The sequence below is a fragment of the Glycine soja genome, chromosome 1 (assembly GCF_004193775.1).
Source record: "Glycine soja cultivar W05 chromosome 1, ASM419377v2, whole genome shotgun sequence".
NCBI lineage: Eukaryota > Viridiplantae > Streptophyta > Magnoliopsida > Fabales > Fabaceae > Glycine > Glycine soja.
This window is the reverse complement of record NC_041002.1, coordinates 51,302,253-51,322,999: the sequence shown is the minus strand read 5'-3', so window position 1 is coordinate 51,322,999 and position 20,747 is coordinate 51,302,253. Positions and strand designations below refer to the sequence as shown.

General features: G+C 32.8%; 3 protein-coding genes and 1 pseudogene across 6 annotated transcripts; 3 read left to right on the top strand and 1 right to left on the bottom strand.

Annotated features, from left to right (window-relative positions):
- Nucleotides 1–1,072: 1,072 nt before the first annotated feature.
- On the bottom strand, nt 1,073–7,913 carry LOC114420236. The gene is made up of 13 exons (XM_028386140.1): nt 7,754–7,913; nt 7,477–7,635; nt 6,995–7,243; nt 6,796–6,915; nt 6,195–6,275; nt 5,609–5,704; nt 4,831–4,926; nt 4,068–4,121; nt 3,781–3,984; nt 3,162–3,287; nt 2,830–2,895; nt 2,407–2,706; nt 1,073–2,035 (listed from the first exon to the last, which is right to left on the bottom strand). The coding sequence occupies exons 1-13, from the start codon at nt 7,814–7,816 to the stop codon at nt 1,556–1,558; spliced, it is 2,094 nt and encodes a 697-aa protein (XP_028241941.1). The 5' UTR covers nt 7,817–7,913; the 3' UTR covers nt 1,073–1,555.
- A 1,819-nt stretch (nt 7,914–9,732) lies between these two features.
- Nucleotides 9,733–11,387, top strand: LOC114394322 (annotated as a pseudogene).
- Nucleotides 11,388–13,200: 1,813 nt separating this feature from the next.
- On the top strand, nt 13,201–15,022 carry LOC114420211 (protein RTE1-HOMOLOG-like). 4 transcript variants are annotated; one of them, XM_028386110.1, is made up of 4 exons: nt 13,217–13,358; nt 13,435–13,565; nt 13,857–14,139; nt 14,458–15,022. In XM_028386110.1, exons 3-4 carry the CDS (start codon nt 13,867–13,869, stop codon nt 14,878–14,880), a joined length of 696 nt encoding a protein of 231 aa, XP_028241911.1. In that variant the 5' UTR covers nt 13,217–13,358; nt 13,435–13,565; nt 13,857–13,866; the 3' UTR covers nt 14,881–15,022. The 4 variants fall into 4 exon arrangements, with proteins under 4 accessions (XP_028241903.1, XP_028241927.1, XP_028241911.1 ...); XM_028386102.1 differs by lacking the exon at nt 13,435–13,565 and having other exon boundaries at nt 13,201–13,358; XM_028386126.1 differs by lacking the exon at nt 13,435–13,565 and having other exon boundaries at nt 13,211–13,358; nt 13,877–14,139.
- Nucleotides 15,023–17,418: 2,396 nt separating this feature from the next.
- Nucleotides 17,419–20,608, top strand: LOC114420200 (thioredoxin H1-like). Its single transcript, XM_028386091.1, has 3 exons — nt 17,419–17,599; nt 19,998–20,120; nt 20,206–20,608. The coding sequence occupies exons 1-3, from the start codon at nt 17,504–17,506 to the stop codon at nt 20,347–20,349; spliced, it is 363 nt and encodes a 120-aa protein (XP_028241892.1). The 5' UTR covers nt 17,419–17,503; the 3' UTR covers nt 20,350–20,608.
- The last annotated feature ends 139 nt before the right edge of the window (nt 20,609–20,747 follow it).

Here is a 20,747-nt window from a genome sequence, read left to right as displayed (position 1 = left end):
GAGTTTTAATAAATCAAACGTTCCTGCTAAGGTTAAATGTGGTGGGTTAGGAATAGCTTTAGGTATAGACGTATAGTACGTTTCTAAAATAAACATTATTAAAGTAGATTTTATCTTTTCTAAATGCTTTTTTATACTCTATCAGAAATCAAACCTTAATAAATATGTTGAAGAAATTTAATTATTTGCTGACTGAATTGAACTTTTGAAACAAAAAGCAAGTAATAATTTCAATAAGAAAACTCTTTCAAATTTCAAGTAAATTACTAATTCCCCAAAGTGATCCAGACATACCTTGAAAATAGCTGCGCACGTCTACGCTTCTTTTTCCCGAAAGTAACAGTAATAAAGTATCAATAAACTGATTTCTCTTTCTAATCCTTTTCTTCCTTTTCATGAGTAAAAGCATGTTCTTTCACTCTAACAAAACAAAGACTATCACTAGCATTCCTTTTTAGGGGTGTGGGTCATCACTACCGTTCTGAATAAAGCATTATTATCAGCTGATTGATCTTTAGTCAAAAATCAAAATGCACGACACATTCTAGGTTTATTATTGATGCAAAATTCCACAATTGATCTACATATGTTGCAGTATATGCTACTTTTAAACAGATACTAACTCCTTTCCCTGTCTTTTGATGTTTAGCTTTTCTTCCCAATAACCTTGATGTTTAAGAATTTCAAAATCTAATTAATACATTTTTCTCCAATCTATATTTAGTATCCAGTACTAGTGATGCAAGTATTAAAGATCAATGTATTAAAAAGATTATTTTAGTTCAAATATAATAATTTAGTTCCATTAAATATTTCTTAATCTATATGCAATAAATCTTAAACGTCAAAAAGATATGCAAATGAAGTATTACATCCTAGGGAGAAAAATTGATATTTCGTTCCACGAAAGAAATTTTCTCTATTTGGTCCGTGTTGTTTCGTAAAAATGCTCTATAAAAAACTAAACTGAAATGGATTAAAACACTAAATATTAAAAAAAAAGACTGATCAAATTGAAAAAAAAATCACTTTTCAACAAGTAATTTTCTCAAGATTATAAAAAAAAATGTCATTTTCTCAACAAACCATCATTTACTCATTTTTCAAGAACTGTATATAACATCTTATTCTCATTCAGATTTATATATAAGGAACTTGGGCAGTTGGCCTAAACATGGAGAGGAGTTTTGGGACGGTGAAATATATACCACCTTTAAAGCAAGAAAATCCTTGGGAGGAAAGACCGGCTGGTGAGTTTCTCTTGTGCATCAACTAATTTTGAACAGGTAACAAGTGTGTACAGTATAGCTTCCTCATAACGGCAGTCAAAAATCCCTGAAGCGGACAGCATACATTATAACATCAAATTTCCTACATTCTGTCCAAATTTTACAATCAACAGTCTATAAGACTGTTCGTCACCTCCTCAAAATTTCCTTAAATTCTACGCATTTTGAATACTTTTGACTCTCCACTGGTTGCGCAGAGCTCACTGTTTTCTGTTTCTTCAATAGTGCCTGCAAAGTTAAGCGAGTATAATTTCAATTCCGGCTTTTTACCGTGAACCGGATGAGGGGCGAGGCTTCCCCTTTGTGGAATTCAAGTGCTGGGTGACAAATATAACCCCCATCACGACTATGAGACAGCCAACCAACATGCTGAAGAAGAGAGCACCCGGTTGCCTGGTCTGAACAAAGCCATACACTCCATTAGAGGTGACAAGAATAAGGTCAGTGAGCCCATCATTTGAAAAGTCCTCAGCAATTAAGACGTGTGTTGGTGGACCAGGTAGTTCAATTGTGGCCAATAAACTACCTCCAGGTGATATTATCACCGCTTCTTGTTCCCCGGCTGCAAGGATCATTTCCTGATTATCATGCAACCGCAAGGAAAGAGGCTTTAGTGTGGGAATCACCAGACCACCACCTTCCATCACTCCTGATGGGGAAGGTAGATTTGACCATGTAACACCAGTTGATTGTTGCCACTGCCAAATAGCATCATGACCATGCAAGCCAGGGGAGTATGATGTAATCTGCAGGGAACAATATTTTTCAAGTCACCAAGATCAGTGTCAACAATACTATTATTATTATTATTATTATTATTATTATTATTATATTTTTATATTTGAGCCTATTCAAGCACTAGAAAAAGCATCTCGATATTTTGAAAGATCATTTTTCAAATGGTCACATCCAATTTAATCCAAAAATTCCATATTTCACCAGATTCTGTACAAGTTTCTTTCAGAGAAGTAATCCCTCATGAATATCTCAAAAAACCACCAATATAAATTAATTGTGACAGGAAACACTTAGATAAACAAAAATGGAGAAACAGTATTGGTGCTCAACAAACAATTTAACAAATATTATAACCCTAAGAAGTCAAACAATGGGATACCTCTCCACGATTTGTCAAGAAGATAACATCACCATGGCTTCCCTTCCGATGCCTATGACCGTCACTTCTAGGAATTAGAATAGGTGTTGCTACCTCTAAAGAAGCAATATCTGAACCTTGACTGTAGCTTCTATATAGTTCTCCATGCTGGAATAAGTTAAAATGGGTATAATGACAAATAGATACATTGAAGAGTTGTTCACGTATTGGTACACCAGACGTTGCAATAGCCCAACAAGGACGTAGCACTTCCATGGACCCACTAACTACAGTCTGCTCAGCACCATTTCCTCCAACAGCCTGATAAGATGAATATTCCAGACATCAGCAGAAGAACATTCTCCATTTGCTATCATGCCAAATTAATATGATCTAGCTCGAGTTTTTAATCAAAAAAAGGTAAAAAAAAAAAAAAATATGAACCTGCACATGATCTAGAACTCCATCACCATTAATATCAGCATGTAGACCACCTTCCTGGAGATGAAGCTGAAATAAACAAATGTCATTACATTAGACATGAAAAAGTTTGTGAAAAAATTAAATGGAGTTAAATAGAATTTTGGCTAAATAGTACAACCACAGGATAAAATAATTTTTAGACTAAGAAATCAATGTGCTCCATAAACGGAAAAAAGTATCAGGAGATGCAGCCTTCAATGGCCTAGATTATTTAGAAAAAGTTGTGTTGTAACCTTATCAAGATATGCATGGTAAATAAATAGGTTCAAGTTGACCGTAGGCTTTATGTTTACCTTGCATATTGTTCGACCAGATGCCAAATGAAGAGCTTCTATGCCCTCCTTCTGATGAGCCACAACAACATTAGGAACCCACCAAACTTGAGTGTAGTTGGTTATGGTGGGAACGTAAGGAAGGTGCTGCATTGCAAGAGAGAAACATTATGACTGCAAATTATTTCTCCATCTCTTTCAAAAAGTTTATCTTCTCAGTGTCATAACATGTTGATTTTATTTGTTAGAAAAGTAATCTCGTATTAGCCAATGACATGAAAACTATAAATAAATAATGTTGACACAGATTACTTCAACATAGCAAACTGGGGGCCACATGCTATTGATACTATCTATCAATGTGCCAATATGCCACCAATAGGTGATGCATATGAATACCAATAGTTTAAATCATAAAATAAAAATTGGATATGTAGCAGTTAGCAAGTAAACAGGCAGTTTCTATAACTGGATGAAGAAAATGAGCTTCTAGCTTAAATCGTTTGGAAAAGAATGAGTTGTTGAATTATAGTCATCTTAAAACTAATTATCATTACATCAACACAACTGAATTTCAATGACTAAAAATTATCAAATATAACCAGTTTTGTTAGCAGTTGCATGATGGTTAGCATTTAACCTTCTTAGATTTTGCGGAACCAGCATAATTTGCTGCTTTTCCAATTATGTTTGAAATTTTTTTGGTTGAGTCCTTCCCTGGAGGATGGTTTTCCTCAGGCTTGTGAAAAGGGTAACTCATAGCCTTTCCGGGTGTTTTCTTCAATGTTTTCCTCTTGTGCCGCCTGAAGTGGGCAAGCTTCAATAAAGTATCTTCTCTCCTAGCCTGATAAACATATTTATTCAAGAACGGACAGTAATTAAGATTAAGCCTTAGTACAGAAGGATAATCAAGGTTGATAAATGTACCCATTGGTGAGGCATAACTCCCAGGATTGATTCTCTGAATTCCCTGCATTCATACTAGAATTTCACATGTCACAGGAAGCAACCTTTAGGAGGATATCTATAATTAAAAACAAAGATTTTACAATAACATTAAATTTAAACAAAATACTCTATTATGTGCATATGTTAGTGTTTCCACACATAATGGAGGGATTGATGACTGGAGTTCTTCTGGTAAAGCTCATACTAACCAGAAAATATATGTTTTAATGGTTGACCATTGTAAGAGAAAAGGTGGATAACATGAATATGTGACAAGTCTCCAATCTATAGGAAGTTAGATACACATTGACAATAAGCAAGGCAACACTTTTAAACAAATTTATGTTTGGATTTTTTAGTGTATTATAGTGGAATACAATGGAGTGGGAAGGGATGGTGTTACTTAGTCTCTGTTTGGAAGTTGCTTAGACTTTAGAGGATTAATGAGGAAAGGAAAGGAATGAAAAAGTTATTAATTTGGAATTACATCATTACTTACTCATAACAACATTTAAACTGAACTAAAAGGATGAATAGTAAGACCAACAACTATATTTCTATAGGCTTTGTAAAATCAATATATTTGAAAAAGGAAAACAATGATTTCATTGCTTTCCCCAAAATCCAGCCTGGTGACTGATGAGAGGTTATGAAGGTAATAATTCTTTACACCATTATTCCATCACATTTCACTAATCCAGCATACCCATAGGATTTAGTTGAACAGCTAAAATGTAAGTACCTCTCCAGGTTGGTGGGTATTCAGAGCATGAACATCAAGCTTGTAGTTATGTTGCGGAAGTAACTGTGATGCATCTGAAGAATGCACTTCAATGTTCTAAATAATGAAAAGACAATACCAGTCATTAGAATAAAGGATAACACTACACAAGAGTATTCAACATAATAGATGTTAGATTAGTGAACATTAATGTTGTTTTATCCATGTAGCCAAGGCTCGGTTGAAGTTGTTGTTAAATGTCAGATTAGCATCAATCACATTCAATCAGACTTGACCATAATGTTGGTTGTAAAACATCTAATCTGGTGTCAAAAACAGACAAGGCTAACTTTGAAACTGGTTGGGAGTTGCTTCCATATATTTCATGGGTATTTTTGGGAAAATATATGATTGTGCACCAGTGGATTAAATGCTAGTACATATGCTAACAGCATAGGTTTAGCATCCTTCCTCGAGAGTATAATTTATTGACACCAGACTATAGCTCAATACATTCTGTATTTTTTTTTTTACTTTAATTATAAGTTTTCTTCAGTTTTCATGTTCCTTCCTGGATTGCAACCACCTTGATTATCTTTCAAACATATAGCAGATGTGAGAGATTAGAGAAAGTGCACTAAATGAATTTAAAGGTAGAAAAAACTATCCTTCAAACCAAGAAAATAAAAAGGAAGAAAAATGCATTCTTAAATAATAAAATTATTTCCCTTTGATTTTAGCATGATGACAACACCCAAACAGTAGAACATACTGAAGACCAAAGAATAGAGCACAGCACCTCATTTTTTCTGCTCCATCGTTCAACACCAGATCGACCAGCAAATGCATAAAATGCAAAATGTCGTAAATCCACAGTTCCGGAGTTTTCAGAAGCCTATGCAAGGCAAGGATCAGAATAAATAGTCAAAATATTCACCACACCACTTAAAGATAAGAGAGCAGACATCTACCTGATTCATTTTTCACCAAAAAGAGAAATTTAAAGGAAGAAGTTACAGTAAGGAGTTAAACTGTCTCCTATTTATAGCAGCCTGATTATATAGGTCCAGATTCTTAGGCTACTTGCTGCAAAGTGCATAGAGTTTATTGGCTTAATTATACCAAGCCTTAGTGAAATTTTACAGTCATCTATCATTCAGTATAAGAATTCAAATTGACAGTTTAAGAAAGAAAAATAAGATCAACCTTGAAGACCCAAAATTGAATTGAACTAAACTAAATAAAACAAATATGTTAAACAAAAATCCAGCACTTTAATTAAGCACTACAACTACAACAGTGTTTTTGGCAGGTATCCTTTAGTATGCTACAAGATGGCAAAAGAAAACAAAACAATTTAGCATCCATCAGCAACATGTTTATACCTCCTTTTCAGCAGCACTTCTTCGATGTTGCTCGGCAAACCTTGCACCCATCCCCATTTCTTCAAAAGGATCCATAAAAATCTGAAAGTAGAAAGCAATTAACAGCTATACCAAAACAATTGATTCACAAATTAAGACAGCAAAAAGACCAAGTTACCAATTTTAGCAAAGAAACAAGTTTGGATTAGAAGACAATGCTAAATAGTAATAATTCTGAGCATATATTAGAGACGTACAAATCCAAAATCATTATGATTTATAAGAATCAAAGAACAAATAGAAATTTCAGAAATTCAAGAAAGATCTTGAAACCTGCATTACTATCATATTTCATCAAATAAAATTGCTGAGGAACTTTCATATCTGCCCTTGCAGAGTGTAAAAGAAAATAAGATGGCCACAACCTTATGTCACTCATAAGCTGTTATTAGTCTTTACTTTTTGAAAAGGATGATAAACACCATACACGATATATAGCGAGTGTTGCTGTTAGCACATAGGAAGGGTATATATTGCAAGTTTTGCCATTAGCACATAGGAAGAGACATATGTAGCAAAATAGAATAATAAACCAGGAAACAAGGGGGGAAGTGACTCATACATGTGGCTGCATTTCCATCCTGCCACCGACAATTATTAATCCTGTATCTCCATGCTTTAGAGTATAATTGCTTATAGAGATTGCAACTTCCCTATGGTGAGCATTATGTGGAAAATCCTCCTATAACAATCACTTAAAGAATTAGTGAACTCAACCTAATATAATAACAGGATCATATAGTACAGCTAAAACATCATACCTGTAAATTATTTTCCCACAACTTTTGGAGGTTGGAATCAAAACACATCACGGACCAACCCGATGTTACCACAACCAAAACCTGTTTCTGCGGCTGCCCAATTTTATAGCGGTCAATATAGCCGGTTGCCATAGCAACAGGGCGTCTCCCAGTCATCACACGTACTTTGTCAGGCAACAAAGACACCTCAGCCAACACACGCGCCTCACTGAATCCTTCATCGACACGCCTACTATGGGGCTCCAAAACCTGTGAGACCCCCACCACAAGTACATAATCCAGTTACCAATACAAGTACCACTCAGAACAAAGTTATTATTATCAAGCTAAATCAGCAAGCAAGTAAAGATTAAAAAATGTTAGTGTTATGCACACATTGACACTTGAATTGTGAAGGATGCCAAAACCAGAAATAAAAAATTACAAGTGAACCAAAATTGAGAGCAGTAAAGAAGGGTAAACAAGTTCTGGATTGAATGTACCTGAATTTTAGCGTCGTGTGTAGCCACAAGTACTTCCTTTTTGCCGTCTCCGTTGAGATCAGCGACGAGCGGCGGCGGAAGGCGTTCGGCTTCATATTTGATTGGATATTCATCGGTTAGGTGCATCCATGCGTCTTTGAACGAAATACCGCCATCTTGCTAAAAAGAAATCAAATTAAGCAATAAAAAGTGAAATTGGATCGTGCGAGATTGCATCTATTAGGGTTTTACAGGGAGCGAATGATGGGGAAGAGGGGAAGAATAAAGGGTATGGTACCTGAAGAGTGAAGAAAATAGCGAAAGCGGAGAGCATGAGAATGGCCAAATCCCGCTTTCTCATGACTCGTGTGTGCAATTCAGCTACTGTCTCGTCTTCGTCTTCTAAACATTGACTTGTACACTCTACTGTTTAGGTCTTGTGTATGCCTGAAACCAGTGAAGATAATTTTTATTTTATTTTTTTTTCTTCTAGAAGAAGCCCAAAATATGTTTGCTCTTTTTTTTTTTTTTTTTTAATCCGGCTTAAACTAAAAACTAATCTCGAGTTACGGATATCTTCACATGCATCAACTAGAATTTAACCTTGATCACATTATTTAACGGATAAGATTTTTTTTTTATCTTATAAGACTTGAAAAAAATATAATTATTTACTTATGTATCAAATTATGTTGTTTTTTTTACGTTTTTATTTTATTTTGAAATAAAAAGAGTGAATAATAAAGTATAGTAAATTATAACATTTTTTAATATTATTCTTTAATTTTGAATAAATAATAGGTTTTAAAAAAATCTTTATAATTTTATGATTGTGTAATTTTGATTATTCAAATATTATACTACACATTTACATTTGATCTCTCACATTTTAAAAATTTAATAATTTTAGTTCACTATTAATATATTGTCAATTTTTTAATAAAAATTATTGTTGTGATAGGTTAACGATGATGTTGCACAAATATGCTAACATAACAATATAATAAAAGAAGGGTTAAATAAGAAACAAACATTTAACCAATCAATCCAAAGATCATTTGTGTGATACTGGAGTTCCAACGATAAAGAATAAAAAACAAGCTTTAGAAACCTTAATTACAAAGCTATGAGAAAGTTCAAATCAAAATGGATTAAAAGATATTAGTATACCATTTAATTGAGAAAATGAGAGAGATGCAGGATTAGAAAAGTTATTAATATCCTTTAGTATTTAAAGTCTAAGAATTATTCATTTTAATTGTTAATTTCATTAAACTGTATATTTTTACTATATTTTACATTTTTATTATAAAGTTTAAACACTAAAGTGAAGGGTTATACTTACATGGAATAAAATAGAGGGTAAAAAAAAAAAATACAGAGATACAAAGTTTAACTATAAGATAACAAATCGAATTAGTCTCTAATCTAATTGATTATAAGACATCTGTGATCTTTAACTGAAGAAAAAGAATACAAAATTTTGAGATATATTAAAATAACAGCAAAGAACAGTTTACAATCACATATTCACATGCAAGCAAGCGATCTTATTACAAGCAGAGGAGCAGTAGATACGAGTTCATAAACAAGTTTTAACCCATAAACGACAGAATTCATTTTTAGATGTTGTACATTAAAAAAACACATGAGATTTTTTTGTTTTTCTTTTGTTTGTCCACAAGGTGGATGGATCTCTACCCTACAGACAGCTCCCCCCTCCCTCCCGTTCTCCTGGTCAAACAGTTCTAAACGATTGAACTCTCAACACTCCTCATTCACTATTCCTACTATCAGCATCTCTAGTGAGATAAGAGAGTCATCAGTATCAGCAACCAATATATAAAAGACTATAAGAACATGATGCCTCAACGAGCTAATCTTCACATAGCCTTAACATTTTAACAATTTTGTTATGCAGGAAATCATATATTTCTGAGAATTGCACTTGATACAGGCGTAAGCAAGCTTATCTTTCCTGTCTATAGAAACATCACCGCCTTGGTTCTTCTGGCTCCCCCGCATATTTCTCAGACAAGTATGCACTTTGGTTCTATCTCTTTAATTATCCCCAGTTAAGCTATTCACCTTTTTTTCTTTTTTTTGTATCTGTTTTCCTATCTGCAAGGAAAGACAGGCCATCAATAACCAGTTATTGTATGCTACACTTTTTCCTACTTGGACTTGTTGGGTACAATCTCTTCATGAAATCACTCTTCATTGGTCAAGAAGACATATTTGGTGTAATTTTAAAACCCCACTTCTGGTAGAATAACAATGAAAGAAGGATTCTACCTCTTGGGTTTGGAGAAATCATCACCTACCTTTGCTGCAGCTATGCAGAATTCTGTTCCAGCCCTCACCTTGCTGATGACTGCCCTACTCAGGCAAGCTAAAATCCTTAACCTCTAAAAAGTTAATTAAAAGCCTAATAAATAGGATGATATCCTGATAAAATGATCAAATTTTATTGAATGCTTGTATGAATATGTTTTACATTGAATGTTTGTATAAATAGTTTAACTTTAATGCACGGTTAGCAAACTTATCATACATGACAATATGTAATTGGATGAAAGTGTATAGATCCTCTAAACTGCATAGACAATTTATTCATTAATTAAACTCTTGAGTATAACTTATTTGTTCAATTATATATATGAAGTGCAGATATGAGAGTGTGCACTTCAATAGGATTGATGGTCTGGCTAAGGTCCTTGGAGGAGTCCTTGCTTCTGTTGGAGGAGCTTCAATCATTACCCTTTACAAGGGACCTGTTATTTATACTCCACATTTAGGATTACATCAGGAACAATACTTGTCTACATTGGGAGATGCCACAGGAAAGAACTGGAACTTGGGTGGCATCTATCTCTTTGGTCACTCCTTATGTTGGTCTGGTTGGATTGTGATGCAAGCATTATGAAAAAAATACTTGGCCCCACTCACAGTTTCTGCATTTACATGCTTCTTTGGTGTTGTGCAGTTTTTGACAAATGCAGCCTTTTTTGAGAAGGATTACAAAGCCTGGCAGTTCAATTCTAGTCGAGAGATCTGCAGTGTTTTGTTCTCGGTTGGTAAATTAAACTGATTGCTCAATCTGCTTTTTTTCTTTGGCATGTTGGTTTGATGTTTCTATTTTCATGACATCTGAGTTTTCTTTTTGTTGGTTTGTATCAGGGACTGGTGACTTCAGGGCTGGCATCAGCAATACAGATATGGACTATTGGCAAAGGAGGGCCAGTTCTTGCTTCAATTTATCTACCTTTACAAACATTACTCTTTGATGTCATCTTTTATTTTCGGTGAAGAATTCTTCTTGGGAGGGTAGGTTCTTATAATCCAAGCATCTTTTGTTCTAATGACAATATGTTATATGCTATTAAAGGGAAGTCTAAACGTTGTAGTGTTGTTGGTTTATGTTACAGTAATCTTATTATTTTCAATTTTGAGGTGCAGGATTATTGGAGCATTCTTAATTATATCCGGCTTGTACCTTGTTGTCTGGGGAAGAAGTCAAGAAACCAAGTCTGCCAAAGAGGTCATAGTCCCCATTGATCCCAAGAATCATTGGGAAGAAAAAAGTGACAGTTCTTCCCTCACCCAACCATTGATTACTACACAGAGCTCTTAGAAGTCAGAGGGGAAAGAATTTATATGATGGTAAATATGTGAAAGTCCCTTATGGTGACCCATTGTCACAACATTTCTTTGTTGCAACGGGGTTATCAGTTGTTTTATTACTAATTCTGGCAACCTCTGCTATTGTCTACACATAATCATAATTGGGGAATTTGAACCCCTAAACATTTAGGTGGCAGAGATTGTTCTTTATTTTAATTTTTAGTTATTTGGTTACTTAGGATAAATTTGAAATATGAAAAGAAAAAATAACAATCTTAAGAGTGCAGAAGCAATATATTTATAGTCAAAATTTGTACAATTTTATTGAATGTAATATTAGAGTTTGAAGAAAAAATTGATTTTTTTAATTAGAATCTGATGTTTTGATTACTAAGGTTTATGTAAAAAAAATATTCAAAATGAATTAATCGATTCAATTAGTAAAAATTTTGCAAGAAAATGATAATTTTAAAAAAATATACAAAAAAATTTGATGAAAAATTATATTTACTTATTTTAAAAAAACTAAAATATCCAAATTATATATATATATATATATTCAATCAAGGGAGGGGTTATGTACAAGGGAGGGATCACAGTCTTTCAGTCTTTGCGTGTGCTATCCTGAACAAAAATGTTGGTATCCGGCATTGTTTTGTTTTGTTTTGTTTTCATGGTTAAGTTCTATGTCCTTGATCTTTGCTAGTTTAATTTGGTTCAAAATACAATAACAATTCTGACGTTGCAATTACAACTGTAAATTATTTTCCCACTACTTAGCAAAAGGTTCTATATCCTTGATCTTTGGTAGTTTAATTTTACACTGAGCATTCTGACGTTGCAATCACTATGCTGAGTAATAGGATCACAGTACAACTAAAACACCATACCTGTAAATTATTTTCCCACTACTTTTGGAGGTTGGAATCAAAACATATCAGGGACCAACCCAATCAAATAACCAGTTATTGTGAGGTACACTTTTTCTTACTTGGACTTGTTGGGTACGATCTCTCTTCATGAAGCCACTCTTCCTTGATCAAATAAGACACATTTGGCATAGTTATAAAACCTCACTTCTGGTACTGCAAGAATAGCAATGAAAGAAGGATTCTTTCTCTTGAGTTTGAAGAACACATCACTTAAGTTAGCTGCTGCTACACAGAAATCTGATGAGAGTGTACACTTGAATAGGATTGATGCTGTGGCTAAGGTCCTTGGAGTCCTTGTTTCTTTTGGAGGAGCTACAATCATAATTTCAGTTGGGAGATCTCCAGCTTAGGTTCAAAAGGTAAAATTGAACTGAGTTTTGCCTCAATTTTGTCTTCAAACTCAGTTTGATATGGAAGTGAAGAGAGGAATGCTTTTGAAAATTCAATGTGCTGTTTTTTTTTTTTTTTTTTGCTGATGATAGAAGTTAAAATTCAAAGACAATGCATTCCTGCATCAATGTTATCACTGTAGGAAGTTGGCTTTAGCTTCTTACTTGATCAAGGATCACAATTGGTGACCTTTTGACATCAAGAGAACTCATTTTAACTATTAGGATCTATGATCTATGAGGGACTGGTGACTTCAGGGCTTAATTTGTGCTTTTTTTTTTTTTTACAATTTGCTGCTCTGTTCTCAATTAAAAGACAACTTATTGGGGGAAATTCAATTTATTTTCCTTCCTCATTCTTTTTATAATTATTTATATAAAAAAATCAATCAGATTCAGAACTTAAATAAAAAAACCACGTTTAGAAATTTAACCAAATACTTAATCAAGTAATTAATCAATAAAATCAGCTCAAACAATTTCATAAAAATTATCCTACATGCACTCAATTTCAAAATCATTTTGTTTTCAATTTTATTTTTTTATATCCCATTTTTTTATGTTTATTTCATACTTTATCTATTTTTCTATCATATTACTAGTAGCATCTATTTTATTTATTTATTTTAATCTATTTTGAAACTATAAGGTATATACATTCTCTAGTCATTTTAACTTAAACCACTTTTACTTTATCAATTTGCCTGATGTAATTACTCACACAATTTTTGTTCATATCTATATAAAAAAAAAGCAAATAAAATTAAAATTTAAGACGACATGATAGAAAAAAGTTTGAATAATAGTATTTGTTTCACACTTTAGGAAACACAGAGAGAGAGACAACAAATAAGATGAAAAACGTAGGAAAATTAGAGTTTAGTGGAGAATTATAGAAATTACGGTCCCTTCTTCTAATTGTGTGCGAGTAGCTGTTCTTCTGCTTCTGCTTTACAAGGTGATTGGATCGGATCCCTTTCTCTTATTTCTATAATTCTATGTTCTGTGTTGACTATAATTCATGCGTTTGCTAGGGTTTCTCGTCCTGCTTTGTAATTTTATCGTCAATCGCCCGTATTGTTTATAAGTCAGTTTAGGTATCACTCTCCCATCAATTTATTCCGCGAAACAAACTTCAATCTCGAATTTTGAAATCTGAATCTGTGTAAGTAACTATTAGCCCTCTGCATCATGATTGTTCTTGAAACCCGAATTTGGGGACCTTAAAAGATGCAACATTTGAATTCCATCGTTTCTTCACTTGAATCATTTAAATTGGAAATAGTAGATACTAGACCTGCATTCTTGGTGTGATGATTTGGCATAGGTTCAAATAGTATATATATATATATATATATATATATATATATAATTGGAAATATTATTAGACACTATGCTTATGTACATGTTGATGAGTTTCAGTTTTATAATTGCTTGTTGTGTATTGGAAAGTCAGTTTTGTTGCCATGGAAGCAGAGTTGGATACCGAGCAGCAGCAGCAAATGACGGAAGGAAGCTATTCCCAAACTATGCAAATTGATCCAAAAAGGGCTCGATTTCCATGCTCCGTTGTGTGGTCACCACTTCCTGTAATCTCGTGGTTCATTCCTTGCATTGGTCACATTGGCATCTGCAGAGAGGATGGGGTGATATTGGATTTTGCAGGGCCTAATTTTGTGTGTGTGGACAGTTTTGCATTTGGAGCTGCCACTCGCTATCTTCAAATCCCCAAAGAAAAGGTATATGCTATTGTTTATTCTTTCTTTATGGGAAGTGAACACAGAAAAGGTATGCTTCCCCTTTGTAAACAAATTGTCCTAAACTAAGGCAGGGACAAATCAAGAATTAGAAAGCAAGACTATGCCATGAGACTCTTAGTTCTTTGTCAAAACAACTTCGAGTCTGTAACTTTCTTGTGCTTTTATTTCTTCATCATGCTGTGATATACACTAGATGGAAGCTGTGAAGAGTTATATATCAAAGGAACTTGATTTTAGCCCTTCGGTTTTCTGTTCATCTATTGCTTATCTAATGTTGTTTAAAATAACTGTTGGCAGTGTTGTGTCCCCTTAGTCCAGTCTGTGTACAATGGTGAGGAACACTACATGCAGGGTGAAACTAGAGGAGATTTGAGGACTTGGGATGATGCACTAAGGAAAAGCACTCAAGAATTCCAACATCTATCTTACAATCTCTTTACCTGCAACTGCCACTCGTTTGTTGCCAATAATTTGAACAAGTTGGGTTTTCTGACTGGTGGATGGAATGTGGTGAATCTGGCAATTTTCATTTTATTCAATGGACGTTGGGTCAGCAAAGCATCTATGCTTCGATCTATCTTACCATTTGTGGTTGTATTTTTTCTTGGAGTCACATTCTGGGGCTTCACCTTCCTAAAGTTTTGGTTCTTCTTCACTTCCATTCTTATTGGGTGGTTCCTTCTTGGTACTTATTGTTTCAAGAACCTGATTCAGTTGTAGTATCTGTTTCTCTTGTTCTACTTTGTATAAAACTGTAATACGTTCGAAGTGATGGAAGTGACCCAATTAACCATATACTTTGTATTCAGATAAATTTTGTTGCTAAATGTTAAAGGCTTGTTCTTGTGGTATCAATTTGTTAGATGATATCTTGCCTGATATATATATATATATAGGGAGAATGACTTTCTTATTAATTATTAAAATGGCTAAGATTTAATTTCTCATTCTCACATAGTTATTTTCACACGATTGGCCCCTTCCTGCCCCATATCTAATTTGATGCCAAGACTGTCTGTTCTCTGTAACATCTTTGAACTTTTATTTGTTTAAGTGATCAAGTCACTGTGAATTTCACGAGCATGAAAAAGCACAGTGCAAAATATCTGCACATAAAAAACGAATGCTTCACCATCTGGGCATCATCTTATTCTTCTAGCTTATCTATTTTCACTTTTAAAAAAAAAAAATCACATTGTCATTAACGAGAACATGGGCATGTGTGAATACTCAATACAACTTTGCCACCCTTTTTATTTTTAAAGAAATTCTTTTAAAGCAGTGTGTAACCAACAAAGGAAGGGGGAAGGGGAACATTTTTGCGTACAATATGAACATGTCAAACTCTTGAAAAAAGATTTTTGTTCTGGTGCGACTAACATCCGTGTGTCAAAATCAAATCGTGAAGAATTCGAAAAGGAATGGCCAAAAATAAAAGCATAAATTATTCTCTTTGTAAACATGGGCATTCTTTATCAAGTTGTGTGCCTTATGCATGGCCATTTCTTGGGGGGGGGGGGGGGAATTTGGTAGTGATATTCCATTTACATTTAAACACTTGTTATAAGATTTTTTATATACTTTTTTTAGTTTTACTTAAAATTAATATCCATACAATACATGAGATAATTACTAGTTAAAACGTACCTCTTTCTCTCTCTAATAAAATCATATTCCATCATGTAGAAATGAGAGGATATAGATCCTTTTCGTATCCTTGCTTTCATGCATATGTTATTTTCTTTGTAATCGGAATCCATTGGTTACAAAACATTGGCCAGGACGCTAACAAAAGTAACCCTTTACTTGTCTCTCAGCGATTCCGTGTTATAGGCGTGGCCCATTTGTCAGTTTCACTCTATTTCTGGACTACAAGAAATAAGAAACTGAATTGAGAAAATAATTATCCACTCACGTTATGAAAAGCTTTTAAACTCTTATTCCATCACAAATTCAGGTATATGGTTAATAATGTATTTTTTATTTATCATACTGACAGATATATAAATCAAATTCATCTGAATTAAGACAGAATAGTTATTGCAGAGATAATGTAAAAGGGTTTTATAATCCCATCTAACCACATTTTCATTTATAATAAATTAATAACACTTAAAAGTTATAAATACGATAAATTCCAATTAGTTAACAATGTAAAAAAATTTATATTGTTAGTACATCAATAACTATCAATAAAGATAATTATCTCATTTGATATACATATTTCTTATTTCTAATTTATTCTTCAACTACTATTAAAAACTACTCACAATCACAAGTAATTACTATCTAATAACTTTTCAACATAACAATTATTATCTATAAATATTAATAAATGTAATTATCCCATTTGATATACATATTTATGGTTTCTAATTTATTCTTCAGCTACTTTTAAAAATCACTCACCGGCATAAGTAGTTATGTCTAATCGTTTTTCAATATAATAGTTATTACAATTACATTTAACTAAAAAAACAAAAAAAGAATATTAAGGCATAAGACACAGAGTGCCTGTTTTTCAACAAATAGAAAGTAAATTAAACTTTAAACTTTTGAATTAATAGTGAAACTTTTGAATTCATTGAATAAGATATTATATATTTATTACCTTTTTTATAAAAAAATCACATGTATATTTTAGAAGAGACAATTTTCTTCAAGTTTATAAGATTTTTTTCTAAGTATTTGACACGACTATATAACTAAGGCTGGATCTAATACTACTAGTTAAATTAAAATAACATCGTATTAGTTTATGAATGTGTTCAGTGTTATTTATTAATTTATTTAAAACTATCATTATATATAACAAGTGTGTTCCATAAAGAGCAAAACACTGCTAAATTCAAAATCCTCATACCACAAATATAAATACATAAAAAAAGGAACCCTTTACCACAATATTCAAAATAAATAAATGATATCATAATAAATAGAACAAACACGACTCAATTAATTACTGTACTTTATATTTTACGTTAAATGAATTCAAAGTTTTGAGAAACCGTGTACATCTTAAAAAAAAAAAGGGGGTGAGAGAGAAAGAAAGCGTGTACTTAATTCCAAATCCTAATCCCGAAGGATCGTTACTAATTAATTGAGCAATTACATTAATTTGCATGCATCGCAGCAAAAAGAAATGCATGAGATGAGAATATCTATGGTTGATGGCAAATTTGTAAAAAGTGAGAAAGGCGAGCCCCTTTTCACGATAAGGCCTACCTGTGTTGCTTATATAAAGTTGTGACATTGTAGCATCTATGGCTATGTGATACATATTGAAATTCTTTAGTTGTAACTGACAAAGTTTTCTGAGAAAATAAGGATTATTATTGAGAGAATGGCTGGCTCATCGGAAGAGGGACAAGTCATTAGCTGCCACACCGTTGAAGAATGGAACGATCAACTCCAGAAGGGCAACGAATCCAAGAAACTCGTACGTATCATCAACTCATCAATCTCAATTTCAATATATGGATCTCAATTTATGGCATCATTCTAAACAATATTACTTTGTTTCGGTTTTGTTATTGTTTGACATGATGCATCCGTGACTTGGTGGTTTATGCCTCATATGAGTCATATCTGCCTTATGAATATAATGTTAAAAGGCCATCCACGGATTCGATCTGTCCTTAACGTGATTGTTATTATCATTATTATTGTTACTTTCATGTGACCTTAATTGATTCTGAAACTTGATTATGGGACTTCTATAAAACGTTGTCGTTTTTGTTCTGTAGAGAACTAGGCTGATTTTATTTTTCATTATACAATTTATAATTACTTAGATGGCCTTGTTAATCTACTCATATGGAATGCTTTGATGGCAATTTTAATAGGATGTATTTACATGTTAGGTTTTTCATAGGTTGTGCATACTATACTCATGTGAGAATTGCACTATTGGTAACTATAGGATCAAAAGCCAAATCAACTAGTGTTCCCTTTGTCTGATGCCTTTCCTATCTCCTCAATAGAAAAACAACACTTCAGGGGGGGAAAATAACAAACAATTTCTACCAGTAATTATAAACATAGGTACCTTTTTCTCAAATTGAGTATTCCGGATCTTGAGTGCCGTATATCAGATTTATCTATAAAAATTATATGTTTGTAAACACTAAGCAATCAGTCATCAGATGGATTAATTTTTTATCCACAAGTTGTTATTATTAAGCTTTGAAAGCAGTCACACTGCTTTTAGACCCTTTACACTTCTTTGTCTTTTTGCAAGATCTGTGAGATATAGGATCATTAGGGAAATGCCATTTATAGAGATATGATTTTCTCACAACCCCAAGGCAGTGTGACATGGGTGCAGAGAAGAGCTTAGAAAGAGGGGGGGAAAGGGAGAGAAAAATGAGATATTTGATGTTAAAAGAAAAATGAAAAAGGGATAAAAGAGGAATGGAAATGTAGAAATAAAATATTTTATCTAGAATTGACTAATAAAATGAGAGAAAACACAATGCATATTTCGTAAATAAGTTTTGTTTTGATCTATAAAGAGTGCTAGCGGATGTGACAAGCAACCAAAATTGTTGTCAGGGGATAACTAGATTGTTTGGACTTAGTCAATATTCAAGAAAGAGTACCACCGAAAGAAAATTAATTGTTCGGTTGAGTGTTGGCTGTTGATGAAACTAATCTGCAATAGTGCAATTCATGAAGGAAAAGGGACATATTTTGTAAACGTGTTATATACTTGATAGATAGACACATAAATATTATATCTGCATCCCTTTTCTACAATTTGTTTTCTGGTATTATCAAATCTTATGGTTGACCTTATAAAAATGCAGAAGTGAAAAGATTTTATTAGAAAAAATATTTATTACATAAAACAAGTTATTTTTTAATAGTTTTGTTAGATAGTGGTTTGTGTTTCTTTTCTGTTTATTGTTTTATTTCCCCATCACCATCATTATTTTTTAAATCTAATGATTATAATAAATAATTAATTTTAATCATTAAATTTAAAAAAAATAAAAAAAAGAGAAGCAACTCTAGTATATATGTGTAAATAAAAGACTATGTTAAAGCAACTTAGTTTTTTAATATCATTAATTTGAAATAATGATTACGAGAACTGTAGAGAGTCTGCAAATTGTGAAGAAAATACTCCAACAACAAACACCTGCCTATCATTGGTGGTAGTTGTTATGCACTGCTTCTTAAGGAATTTTATTATTTTTGGCATGAGATGATGTTTGTCAGGAAGATATCTATTGTTTCTAATTATAAAACTGCATGTTGCATGTCGAATTTGAATGTATCCACTTTTGTGTGATTTACTCCAAGACATTTCCATTGTTTTATTATATCTTAAATTTGTGTAAAATGTAATGTAAGACTTAGAAACTCATGAAATTATGTTTATATCTCGACTCTTTTTAAAATATTTTATCATATCTTAAATTTATAGAGTTTTATGGTTAAAACTATCACATTATTTTAAAAAAATGATGAAAATAACATATTATATAAATCTTTTAAAAGAAGAAATAACAAATAAATGAATAAAGGTTTATAATTAGTTGTTGAAATAAGAAACGTGAAAAGAAACATTTTTTTTATAAAACCAGAATTTATAATTTCATTTTCAGTTTATTCTAGTTCGATGATCTTTAGCATTCCAACAGCTCTGTATGGTTCATTGGTTCACCTACCCATAAATTTTTACTTAAATCATGCATTATACAATTGCTCTTATATCTGTAAAATAAATGCAGTGAAGTTTACAAATGCAATTTTGACTTAGATCATGCATTGTCTTGTATAATTGCTCTTCTATCACGTCAAATTTGAGATAACTTTTCTAATTGTGTCAGATTGTTGTGGATTTTACTGCTTCTTGGTGTGGACCATGCCGTTTCATTGCACCATTCTTGGCTGAGCTGGCTAAGAAGTTCACAAGTGTCATATTCCTAAAGGTGGATGTGGACGAATTAAAGGTAAAAAAAAACCCTACCAAAAAAGCAGAGAAACTAAGAAAGAATTCATTTAGAAAGTAATCATAAGATAATTTGTTGATTGCAGAGTGTTTCTCAAGATTGGGCTATTGAGGCTATGCCCACTTTTGTGTTTGTGAAAGAGGGAACGCTTCTGGACAAAGTGGTGGGAGCAAAGAAGGATGAGCTGCAGCAGAAAATACAGAAACATGTGGCTTCAGCTAGTGCTTAATCTAGCTCACCTTCAGAAACTTTATATATGCGCTTTCTTTTCATAATCTTGTACTAGACTTATGTTGGTATTTCTGTTATTGCACCAATCAGCTTTTCAAAGGTGATGACTCCTATCATCTATTTCTGAATAGTAGTAACTGGTCCTTTCTTCCGTCTTAAATAATAGTGGATGGTGCTATATCATGAATCTTAATTACATAGACCTTCCTGTTTTCCCTTTTAGTATTAAAACATATGGGAATTCTATTTTACTGGTATTTGTTTCTTCTTATTGGTATGTTTAGAACATGAGAGAGAAGTTGAAGTTGAAGAATGAATAATGGGATGCAAGGTTGTTGATTACTTACCTTTCTCTTCTTTAAAATAAATAAAGCAATGGATGGTTAAAAACTAATT

Bases quoted from the DNA above. Each gene is read 5' to 3' on its own strand.
- LOC114420236 (XM_028386140.1), bottom strand. From the start codon at position 7,816: ATGAGAAAGCGGGATTTGGCCATTCTCATGCTCTCCGCTTTCGCTATT. The intron at 4,927-5,608 runs GTGCTGTGCTCT...TTCATTATTTAG, and splicing joins GATGGAGCAGAAAAAATGAG to AACATTGAAGTGCATTCTTC. The intron at 3,288-3,780 runs GTTAAATGCTAA...CTTGCAATGCAG, and splicing joins GTTCCGCAAAATCTAAGAAG to CACCTTCCTTACGTTCCCAC.
- LOC114420211 (XM_028386102.1), top strand. From the start codon at position 13,867: ATGGAAGCAGAGTTGGATACCGAGCAGCAGCAGCAAATGACGGAAGGA. The intron at 14,140-14,457 runs GTATATGCTATT...AACTGTTGGCAG, and splicing joins TTCAAATCCCCAAAGAAAAG to TGTTGTGTCCCCTTAGTCCA.
- LOC114420200 (XM_028386091.1), top strand. From the start codon at position 17,504: ATGGCTGGCTCATCGGAAGAGGGACAAGTCATTAGCTGCCACACCGTT. The intron at 17,600-19,997 runs GTACGTATCATC...TAATTGTGTCAG, and splicing joins GCAACGAATCCAAGAAACTC to ATTGTTGTGGATTTTACTGC. The intron at 20,121-20,205 runs GTAAAAAAAAAC...TGTTGATTGCAG, and splicing joins TGGATGTGGACGAATTAAAG to AGTGTTTCTCAAGATTGGGC.